General features: G+C 34.0%; 1 protein-coding gene across 1 annotated transcript in view; it reads right to left on the bottom strand.

Annotated features, from left to right (window-relative positions):
* MYSM1 (Myb like, SWIRM and MPN domains 1) overlaps positions 1-12,467 on the bottom strand; it is a 37,561-nt gene that overhangs the window by 17,284 nt on the left and 7,810 nt on the right. Inside the window, exons 4-9 of the mRNA XM_068966518.1 lie at positions 12,042-12,119; positions 11,928-11,951; positions 10,736-10,814; positions 7,792-7,890; positions 4,685-5,451; positions 262-392 (exon numbers count right to left, since the gene is read on the bottom strand). Of these exons, the coding sequence (XP_068822619.1) occupies positions 262-392; positions 4,685-5,451; positions 7,792-7,890; positions 10,736-10,814; positions 11,928-11,951; positions 12,042-12,119 (1,178 nt within the window). The remainder of the gene's footprint in view (positions 1-261; positions 393-4,684; positions 5,452-7,791; positions 7,891-10,735; positions 10,815-11,927; positions 11,952-12,041; positions 12,120-12,467) is intronic.

Genomic DNA, 12,467 nt, shown 5'->3' with positions numbered 1-12,467 from the left:
CATCCTTAAATCATTTCTACTACTTAATATTTTTCCTTTAAAAGCATCAATTTTGACTGCAGGTTAAAAGGAAATATAGTTTATCAACAGAAATCTGTTTTAAAACAAAATCTCAATACATTTATTCTATAACATTAGAGCACCTTTCTGTATTTTCTATCAACACTAAATCTACTTGAATTCTGACTATCAAAGAAATTAATGGGTGCTGTAAGGATAAAAAATGTTGAGTAAAAGATGTTGTTGGGTTTTTATTTTTACCACATCCAAAATTGATTGCTCCTATCAACTCGAGGTATGTATGAATCCGTCCAATACAATTAACATCCCCACAGTTCTTCAGGCCAGGACGTACTGAGGTCTTATTTAAGTATTTCGGTTTGCATATCTCCCTAAGAGACGGAAGTACAATTATTTTGGATAAATAAAAACATAAAAGAAGACTTCTGGGGGAAACTTTTAATACTTGAAATATTTTTAAAATGTACCCCCTTCTCAATATGTAAATGTGTAGTAAATACAATGCTAATACATAATACCCAAGTGTACTTTTTTCTGAAATGAAATATTTTTCAATGATACACTCATTAACAAGTACAGTGTGACTTTTACAAGTATCATTTCTTCCCAAACATTAAACTCCATAGATCCCAGGACTTTGAAGTTAGAAGCATATTTATCTACAGACCCAAATGCAAGCCTCAATCTTTGAATAAAAAGGGCATATTCATAATATGTTGAAAATGCTTAGTATTAGACATTCCAATTTTTAATACATTGCTTAGGTTCATCTACTTTTACTTTGCTGGACAGCATCTTTTAATTACAAGCTACCTTATAAATGCTTAAAAGTTATAGATTACTTTTAATCTTTATGCCAGTAACATTAAGTGCTCTCAGTGGAAAACAGATACTATATTCCATGCTAAAGAATCAAGAAACACCCAAAGACTGAAAGAAAGAAGAGGTTTACAAAATAAAACAATTACTAAATACTTTGGTCACTAAACTAAGATAGTCAACCTGAAGAGGTGACTTATTAGAAAAGACCCTGATGCTGGGAGGGCTTCCTTGATAGCTCAGTTGGTAAAGAATCCGCCCGCAATGCATGAGACCCTGGTTCGATTCCTGGGTTGGGAAGATCCGCTGCAGAAGGGATAGGCTACCCACTCCAGTATTCTTGGGCTTCCCTTGTGGCTCAGCTGGTAAACAATCTGCCTGCAATGCAGGAGACCTGGGTTCGATCCCTGGGTTGGGAAGATGCCCTGGAGAAGAGAAAGGCTCCCCACTCCAGTATCCTGGCCTGTATACAGTATAGAGTCCATGGGGTCACAAAGAGTTGGATTCAACTGAGTGATTTGCACTTTCACTTTTCTCACTGATGCTGGGAAAGATGGAAGGCAGGAGAAAGGGACAAAGGACGAGATGGTTGGATGGCATGACCAACTCAATGGACATGAGTTTGAGCAAGCTCTGGGAGATGGTGAAGGACAGGGAAGCCTGGCATGCTGCAGTCCATAGGGTTGCAAAGAGTTAGACATGACTGAGTGACTGAACAACAACTAAATATACTTAATATACCATGCTAGATGGTATAACATGAAGTCTTAGTAATGGAACTTAGTAAGAGTAGCAAACAGTTACTGAGTACTTAGAACAGATGCCATACTACGGGTTATATACAACTCTACAAAGTAGATTTTATTATTCTTATTTTTGAGATAAAGCAACAAGAAGGTAAGAGAAATTAAAGCACTTTGTTAAGGAAGTGACAGGATTCAAACACAGACTTTATGAACTGAGTGTTCAGATATATTACATAACATAGGAATTCCTTAATCAATCTTTATATTACAAATATATATTTTGTGTCCTACATATCAGGCACTGTTCTAGGCACAGATACAGAGATGAATCTGAAGTTCCTGAACTTTCAGACCTTACATTCTAGTAAGTCAATAAATGAATGAATAAATACTGTATTGTCAGGTAGCAATAGCGCTAGGAAGACAGAATAAGGATAAGGGGATACAGCAGGGCAGAGAGGTATAGACTATTTTAGATAGGGTGTTCAGGGAAGACCTAAGCAGAAACCAAATTTAAAATCATAAATTCTGAAGGTCAGTGAGGGTAAAAAGTATTGATAATATGGGGTGTGGGACGATATCAGAAGTTCCATTAAAAAGGTGGGATTTCAGTGTGTCTTGGGTGAAAAGTACACACTGTACACAAATGAAGGCAGGACAGCTGGAATGGGCAGGGTATACCCAGCTACCAAAAACTAGGCAACTATAAACTGTATTGGTCTAATTAAAGATTACACAAATCAAAAAGCTTTAAACAAAGAGCTCAGTATTAGTACAGCACTGAACAAATGGTAAGGCCTCTAGAAACATCTGTTTATGATATAATGATGATTCATTCTTTCAATCTGTCTCTGTATTCCAAGCATTGTTCTAAGCAGGAGGGACAAAACAATTAACAATGAACATGGAGCCTATATTTATCATTGGGGTGGAGAGAGGGGAGACAAAACACAAATAAAAATATAGTATTTTCAGTGGTAAGAAGTTCTATAAGATATATACAATACAGGGTAAGAGAATGAGAGGGAGGAGATATGTGAGCTATTGTAGACACAGGGTAGAGAAAGAAGGCATCTAATCTCCCTTGAGCAGAACTGAAAGAGAAGAGGAAGTGAGATTCACCAAAATCCAGTGGGGAAAAGCATTCGAGGCAGTGTGAAAAGTCAGTCAAGGCCCAGAGTGGTAAGTGTGAAAACAATGGGTCAAGACTGCATTCTCTGGAATCACCTCCACCTAATGTGACCTGGAACAAGCTGTTCCCTCTCTCAACCTCATTTCTTTCATCTGTAAAATGAGGACAAGGCTGTCAAAGAGGACTAGAGATAAATACAATGTTGGGCATTTATAAGTATTCAATGATTACTGGTTACTATTTTAATAAAATAGCCCCCAGAACAGGGAGTCAACTGCTATGGAAAAGATCTTCTAGCTACAAACAAATCTAGCAGGACTTTTTTTTATCTTAAAACTTGATTCTTCATTTTTTTTTTAACACCGCCTCCAGTCTCTAAATACTCTGTTCTATTTCTGAAGAGAATAGGTTTGAGTTCCTGTTCAAAACATTTATTTTTGCTTTCATACTGTTCGGCTAAATCATCATACTGAAACAGCAATATTGAACTGGTTTCATGAACTAAGGCAATGACATTAGGAAACTATTGCCATATAATTCATGCTACCCATATAAATTACTCTGCCTGTAAATCCAAAATTCAAAGTAACAAATGAAATTTGATTAAAGTAACATTAAATTGTCTTTGATAATTTATATAAACACTTTTGATTTAGTCATTATTTTGAAGTACTTCAATTTTGGCCATTCATGCTCTTATTTCCAAACACAAAATTAGATACCAAGGGAGATTTAATTTTTCTGTTTTAAGTGTGAACTAGGCAATGTAGAATAATGGAAAGAGTGATTTACAGAGTCGAGACTTGCGTTGAAGTCCTTCTTTTGTCAACAACCGGTCTGTATAACCCAAGGCAGCTCCCTAAGCCCCTCCTGACCTCAAGCTCATTCTTTCAAAGAGAGAAAACACCACCTGCCTAGTTGACAGGATTGTTCTGAACAATCAGATAGAGAAAAGCTCTCTGTAAACTATAAAACCCTATGTAAATAGCAGGAGTGGTTCCTTATAGGTATTCTTTTACTTTGATACCACTCTTACTTAGCATTTTCCCAACCTCAATCATTTGCAAAATAACCAAGAGTTAAGAGCGAGAAAAAAAAAATTTTTTTTCTTTTAGAATAGGGCTTTCTTTAGATGTCAAAATGATTAATATTATGTGAGTAAAATGAAAGTTACTGATTTAACAAGCCTGGTTTTTTCCTTTGGTAATCTTCCTAGGTCAGAACAGAAGCCCTCTGTAAAGACGGCTATACACAATTTTATAGCTCCTGAAGCAATAACAATCATGAATGTTTGATGATGTCTTAATTAAACTATTATGAAAAATGCAAATCACTTTCACAGCATTTAAGCTAATAAAGTGGGAAGTTTTTTGGCTTGTTCCCCATCCCTCACTAAGTAACTCAAATAAAAGGTACTGACAATTTAGAGGGTAAACTGAATATATAAAAAAAATTCTTATATTCTGATAAAGGAATTATTGACACATTATGTCACAAGTTCAGTCAAAAGCACTTAAGGCAGACTTTTAGAATAGTTTCTGAAATCAAGCCACATTAAATGATACTATCTTTGTCACGAAAGTTTTCTCTTTGTACTTCAAAGTACACCATAAACTAAGATAGACATTCTTCCCCTCTTCCAGTTCAGTAGTGTTTTCTATATCTTCCTAACATTGTCCTACGAAACTGCTTTTTAAGGTAATAATTTATCCCTTTTCTTTTAGGACCACAGACTCTAATAAAATAACAGACAGATGGGTTAAGACAGCTACAGATGACAACATTTCCCAAAACTTTCAAACGGTTTCACTATGAGAAACCAAGTCTTGCCTACTGAAATGTATTAATATGTTAAAGCTCTCTGGAACACTAGGACTGTAAAATACTAAATTCTGCACAGGCACATGTACATACTTTAGAGTTTCATAAGCTTTAAAATAGCATCTAAAATACAATTTTTCCTTACCACTGATCCAAAATATAATTCCTAATTTTCAAATAGCGTTCTGGTGTTTTAGCTTGGCGCCCCTCAAAAAACTCAGGAATTGCTTGTTTTTCTTCTTCTTGAATGATATTTCTATCAACTTCTATTTCTTGTTCTGGTGGCTTAAGCTCTTCTTCCTCTTGGCTCTCTTCCTCCATTTGGCAGGAGGAATGAAAAAGCAATTCATTATCACTCAAGTCTTTCTGAGCTTCACAAGGCTCTGGAGAAGGCAACTGTCTGGCATCATCTGTTATTCCATTCCCATCATGTTTATCACAGTTCTTCATCAGCTTATCACATTTCTGATCATTTAATTCAACTAATTTTTGGTCACTGGTGTTGTAATTTTCAGTCCAAAGTCTAATTCCTGAGCTTGAAAGCGTTTCCATCTCACCTTGCTTTATAGTCAGAAGGTATTCCTTGGAAGATTTGGAAATGGGATTTTCTTGGCTTTCAGAAACCAGTGCTTTACTGGTTTCAGGTCTTTCATTATTAGACATGTCTAACAAGAGAACACTGCTAAGATCCTTTTGGGGAACTGGAGAAGTCAACTCATCAGTTTCATCTGTGATGTTTACTTCTTCATCATCGGATAACTTTTCAATTTTTACAGCGTTCAAGTTGGGATCAGCACGTCCCCTTAAACCTGATGCTGTCCATGCCTTTGTCGCTTCATCTTCATTTTTCATCTGGAAGCCACTGCTATTCTTCTGATTTGGTGTTTCCTTTTCTGGACCATCTAATTTTACCTTATTAAAAATCAAGATAAAATATCCATAATATTAACATGTTTAAAATGTAATCACTGGCACACAAAAAAAATAAGATACAAAGTTATTAAACTGAGTACATGTCAAAGGTGTATCTTTACTGTGCTTTTTCTGAAGGGGTTACAACTACATTTTAAGTGTAAAAGATCATCACTTCAAATTTCCATAAATATATTTGACTCATTCATGGTCAAATGGTGACTTTTATTAATCAAATAATTATGACCTACTATTAATACTTAGTTTTCAGTATGAAGCTTAAAATGGGAATCTGGCTCAGATCAACCATAGAAAATTAACCAAAAACCATCATACAAGGTATTTTTAAGATATTGCGAAGGCTTATTTCTCAGAATATCTGATACCTCAGCAGATCATCTTTATAATGCTAAAAACTCCTTTTAGTTAAAGGAGTCTATCTCACATATATTTACTGAGTAAATTAAAATCACCTTTCATTTAAACACAAAGACAATAGAAACAAACTGGCTTATGCAAGTTCATTTAATGTAGCTCTAATATTATAGAGCTTATAATTTAAGACAGGAAACTATCATACCTGCTGTTATAAACATAAATATGTTGTAATGCAATAAGAAAAAGAAAATGAATGCTAACGAGTATATGTGCTTTGAAATAAAATCTTTGTTACATATAATTTTGAAAAATCTTGCAAATAACTAACATACCCAAGACAAAACAGCTCCTAAAAAGACATTATGTATAGATCCTTTATCACAACAGACTCCGAGGATACTGTATTGTAGTTAACTGGCTTACTACGTAAAGGAAAAGGAAAGGCTAGCGGGAGGGAAAATGAAATTTGGACATTTAGCCTGAAATAGCCTTTAACAACCTAATTATTTGAAGTTTCTCATTTTTAGCTTAAAATTGCTGACAAAATTTTGCATTGTTTTAATTATATATTAATTTTTTAAATATTAAAATGTACCCTTTCATCTCAAGCCTCTGAGTAAAACTGACACTGCAAGAAGTCCCGCACATACCAGCCAGAGAAGCATGGCTAAGAACAACTAAATTAGGCTTATTCTGGCTCCCAATACCTTGACCTTAGTAGGCTGTCTGGAAAATGCTTTTGCTGATTAAGAGGGAGCAGACTGACTGATTTACAATGAATTCATTCCATTACTGACCTCCTATGACCAAATGACACTAAATTAGGTAAGTTTTGTATACGGGGTAAAACCCAATACAGCTGACCCTTGAACAACAGCGGGTCAGGAGCACCATACAGTTGAAAATCTGCATATAACTTAAAGTTGGCCTCCCCTTTATGCGGCCCCTTAGCATCTGCAGTTCCACACCTGCAGTTCCACCTCAGGGGATGGTGCAGTGCTGTATTACTGACTACTGAAAAAAAATCCACATGTAAGTTGATCAGCTCAGTTCAGCCTGTTTTGTTCAAGGGTCAACCCAATTTACACGAAAAGAAAAAACAAAATTTCATTTAAGACACTTTCAAATTCTATATAATTATGCTTCTAGTGCTCAAGCAGAACATATTAGAAAAATTCTAAATATCAGAACTACATGGTTGAATACAGCACAAATTACTTTCGAGACTAAGGAACTAGACCGTAACTGTACATTTTTGAACATTGCAATTTATTAGAGTTTTCAGACAGTTCTTTATAATAATTGTACAAGTTTCATTGCTATTAAATAGATTTTAGAATCATGTTAGCATTTTTGGCCCCTAAGCTCTAATAATTCTTAAAAGTTTAATGCAAATATTTAAAAAGGAAAAAGATTTTCCAGGAAGCAATGACCTCTAAGGTTTTCTCTTTGGAATACTATTTGCTTTATAGGATGTTTTTGAGCAACTAATAATTTGCCCTATTTAACTGCACGAAATTAAGTGGAGTAACATAATAATACTAATTTAACAGCAATACTCAATACATTGAAGATATGCTTTGAGATTTTTGAAGACAAACATTTATAGGGTACTTTATGGGTATAAAATATTTTCACTATAAACACTCTGAACATTAAGACTTTAATGCCAGGTGGCACCAGTGGAAAAGAACTCGCCTGCCAATGCAGGAGATGTAAGAGACATGGGTTCAACCCCTGGGTTGGGAAGATCTTCTGGAGGAACCCACTCCAGTATTCTTGCCTGGAGAATCCCCACAGACAGAGGAGCCTGGCAGACTACAGTTTATAGGGTTACAAAGAGTTAGACATGACTGAAGCGACTTAGCATGTATGCAAGCATGCCTGAATTAAAGAACTATTTATGCTTATTAATTTTATTTATTTTAAATATGATCACTAGGATATTTATATCATGCTTACCTTATTTTTAAAGTACTGTCTCGCATAACTCTTCACTTGTAAAACAGTGCGACTTTCAATTAGCTTTGCAATTTTGGTCCACCTTCGGCCAAATTTAGCCTATGTTATCAAAATGGAAAAGAAATTGTTTTTGATTAGCTTAATTAACATTCCAAATTACTGCCAAATTAAAAAAAAGTAAAATGATCTATTTTTGTTTTCTAAAACACACAAGTCTCATATATAGTTAAGACTCTTAAAATCAAAGCCCACAATCTCCTCTGAATCTTGACTTCTGAAAGCAGACCAGGATGATTTAGAAATTTCTTTCTATAGCTACCTAAATGAAGATCCATCACTTCTATGAACTCCTACAGTATGTATTAGTATTATACATTATGATGTTCCAAAATTAAGGATAACTCAACAAAAAAGTGCATTGAAAGGGAGGTGGGTTGTTATGTTCTATTTCCCAATTACAGAATCAATTGACTATGTTCCAACACTAATTTCAAAAAAATTTTCTTAGATTCCATATTAAAATATACATTACAAAAACTTTTACACTGTTCAGATATCACAGTAAACTGATAAAAAGATTGAATCACAAATAAAGTGACCTCCAACCAACGCCTCCCTACATCCCTTCATTGTCAAAGGCTGTGTACCTACTAACATCGAGGCTGTGAAGGGAAAAACAGAACTTGAGGGAGCTCTGGTGTGTTTTCAAGTACAGACATGAATGCAGTATAATTTTAAAGCTAGACAGTATTTTTAATTATCAAGTCTATCATTTGATACATAAATCTCCTTTACATTATCTCTAACACAAGATACTCTCCATTTCCCAAAGAAGCTCAACAATCCTTTTTTAGATTTCCTAAAACTATTTAAAGGAAAAAAAAAAATACAACAACTCAGAGAAGCTGATCTCAGGGCCAGATTTACATGCCAGAGAGTCATGAGTAATGGCAATAAATTATCCTGACCTAAATGATAAATCTTAACTTACATACTTATTTCTGGTATTCAATAGAAAATCTGACATATGGACAATTTCTTAAAACTGAAAGTAGTTCTGAGAAAATCAGTAAGTATAAATTAATAACTTATGATAGTTCTTAACTAATACCTGAGATCAACTTTCTGAAGATTTAATTATCTGTAGTATGTGCTAAGGGCTTCCCAAGGTGGTACAGTGGTAAACAATCTGCTTGCCAATGCAGGAGGTACAAGAGAAGCGGATTTGATCCCTGGGTCAGGAAGATCTCCTGGAGTAGGAAATGGCAACCTGCTTCTGTACTGTTGCCTGAAAAATCCCATGGACAGAGAAGCCTGGCTGGCTACAGTCCATGGGGTCGCAAAGAGTCAGACACAGCCGAGTGACTGAGGACACACATTGTGTAATGAAGGCAAATATGTAATTTGGTAGCACAGAGCACTCTTTTGGAAATAGGAAAGATCTGGATAAAGTGTGACTAGTTAGGATTCTAGGGGCTTGGGCACTATGAAAATTGGAGAGGGAACACTAGCAAGAGAAGCAAAGAAAACATTCACCAATTTAAAAATAGAGCAAAGGGACAAGAAGGAAAAAACCTTCTTTCATCATTCAGTACCACATAATTTCCTACTCTCAAGCCTGAGAGAATTCAGATTATAAGCAAATGATACTAATGAGTTACACAGGCTGAGAATGCAACCAATGGTTCCATGTATTTTTGTGGGAAAATATTTTAGGTTTAAAATATCTCTTTATATATACACAGACAGATATAGATATCTACATATGTACCTAAATAAAGACACTTGCTTTTATAGGGACAAATTATCTCTGGAAGGACTCACAAGAACAGGTGACAGGCAAAGAAAACTAAAGGTTGAGACAGAAGTCAGAAGGAGACTTAACACTCTACAACTTAAGGTGCCATTTGAGTTCTGAACCATGGAGCTAAGCCTCTATAACTACCACCAATGTCAACAAGAACAACCCCAAAATTCACAATCCATTTGTGTGTATATTCTGATCTTTGGTAATGGACAAACACTAAAGTTGTCAGCAATCTTAAATATACGACTGGTTAATTAGATTATATAAATGACAATCACACGACAGACTAAAATACCAGTATAAAAAGCATCAAAAGTATAGGAGAAAAATCTCAGGAGGAGATATAACCCTCAAAATAGTTTCTGTAGTTATGTTAACTATGTTTCAATTCGCATTCATGAATCCTACATAATATTACATATTCTACATATATAATATATAAACATATATAATTTCAAAATTAATTGAGTAATATGTACCTTAAAGAAAAAAATATAATCTACTATAGACAGTTAAAAAAATTCCTGCATATTTTGTTAAGTTTCATTATATTAAGGCACTTTCTCATAATTAGAAACTTGTGTACATTTTTTTTTCCATTATGCAACTGTGAATATTTAAATAGATCTCAGTGAAACATTGATGCAAAAGGAATGTTTCTGGTCTTTAACTATATCCATTAAAATATTTAGATTGTGTGCACAAATGCCAAAATCGGAATTGAAAAAAACTGAGCTGATCACCCAGACTGTTCCAAATACAAGTTTTTCCCCAAGAGAAAAGATCAGGTAATTATAAATAAGTTTGCCTTTCAGTACAGGTGGTTGGTAAAACGTATATAGTACAATTTCTTGGGTTTTATTAGTACCAAAAAAGGGGTGAAAAACTACCTAAAATATTGAGTCAAATCTATCAATATTTTAATATTTTAGTAACTTAAGTATGAGTTAAAAGGAATTCTCTCCTACTACACTACAAACATAATCATTCTAACTACATCATTTAACTACAGAAAAACTATAAATGTGATTACTGTAATTAAAATGAAATTTTCAGTCTCTATAAATTAACCTTATAATTCTATCAATATTTGCTTCTAGAATTATTTCACTATAAATTAAAAATTGCTCTATTTACCAGCCCTTGTTCAAACAGCTCTTTTTCTTCTATCGTCCACTTTACTGAGTAACTGGCTGGTTTTGTAGGAGAGTGTACCCTGAGGGGAAAAAGAGGAATTGCAAAAAATTTCTGAAATGGAACATTCCATATTTATGCAGCTAAAGGTTATAGATAGCCATGGGCTAAACTTAATACTTTTTGAGTCTAAGAATTAAAAAGAAGAGAAGAAAAAGCAGGCTGCAGCCTCTACCTGGGGGACCAGATTTACCCTGTCTTATATATTTCTCTAGCTCAGGACAGGAGCCCCCAAAGACATAATCCTTGGGTCTGAGTGAAGATAACACTAAAAGACATCAAAGGAAATAACAAATAGGCTTCCTTAGGTTGGACACAAAGCAGCAAATGTTAATATATCTCCAAAACCTGAGAGGCTTGTCAGAGATAAAACGGGCTCCAGAAATACCATCTGATTCTTCTATGTAAATCTACGTAAATATCAAGCCGGAAAAGAGGTGAAAGTACTATGACACTATAATTATTGCTTTTGAAATGCAAGACATTAAGAAATTAAAAATAAAATTGAGATGAAGCCAACTAATTTAATTGACGTGAACCATTAATCTTTTCTTTAACTTCATTTTTTAGTTGTTGTTGCTTGTTCAGCAAAATGCAAAAGCCAAAGTCTGTTCAGTGCTCAAACTCTTGGTAATTACAAGTCTACCCTCTAAGGGATTATCAACATGCAAGCTTAGAAACACTGAATAATATCAAACCTTCTTCAATTATAAGGAAAGGATGTTTATAAAACAGTTAATACTTAACTTCTCTAGATAATTTTTAAAAACTACAAATTCAAATTAAAGTTTTATTTGAAACAAATGAAAATTAACTGACAGGGCAACAGAAATCAAGTCAATTCATAATATCCTAGAGGGCAGCTTAAAAAAATTTCCCCACAAATCCCTAGAAAACCACCTTTCTCATAGTTTAATAAAATTGCCTATGTAGGGCCATAAAGGTTCTGACAAATAAATAATACAATAAAATTATCTTGTAACATTCCAACATTTGTACAAGAAATTTTTGATTTTATAATTGTGTAAACCCAAGGTCAAGAGGATTTCTCCACAGGCCAACTATAACTTGTTTAATTTTCCCCTAATTTTTAACTAATCAAAAAGACTTTAAAGTATAAAATGTAAGTACATACATGATTTTTGCTGTTTTCTGCAGACTGCACCACATGAAAAAAGAAAATAAGGAAGCCTGTGAAGTTTTTAAAAATACAATTCAGACTTTTAAAAGCATTATAAATTGATTTTACCTCTTCAAGTATTTTTTATCATCTTCCTTTTGATCAAGCCAGAATTTTCCTGGAAGTGACTTATTGGATAAGTAATACCTGTGTAATTATTAAAGAAACTTTTAAAACAATAATAAAGTCCTATAAATTATTATGCAATTTGTATAAAGCAGGCACTCACATATCCTGAAAATCACACTTAAATTCAAGTGAAACCAATTCTTCTCAAAAAATTTTTCAGGTGTGTAATAATTATAACAAAAATGTTTATATCTTATAGGGTTTTTATCTGGATTAAATATTACATGTGAAGTCATACATACACAGTATCTGCACAAAATGTGTACTACCTAAATGCTAGTTTCTCTTTCTTCCCTATTAGAAGTGGCTAAGAAAAGAGATATCCTCAATGTTTTATTTAAATCTTTTTTCCTAACACATATGGAG

Source organism: Capricornis sumatraensis, chromosome 2 (assembly GCF_032405125.1).
Source record: "Capricornis sumatraensis isolate serow.1 chromosome 2, serow.2, whole genome shotgun sequence".
In the NCBI taxonomy this organism is placed as follows: Eukaryota; Metazoa; Chordata; class Mammalia; order Artiodactyla; family Bovidae; genus Capricornis; species Capricornis sumatraensis.
This window is presented reverse-complemented; position numbering and strand designations above follow the sequence as displayed.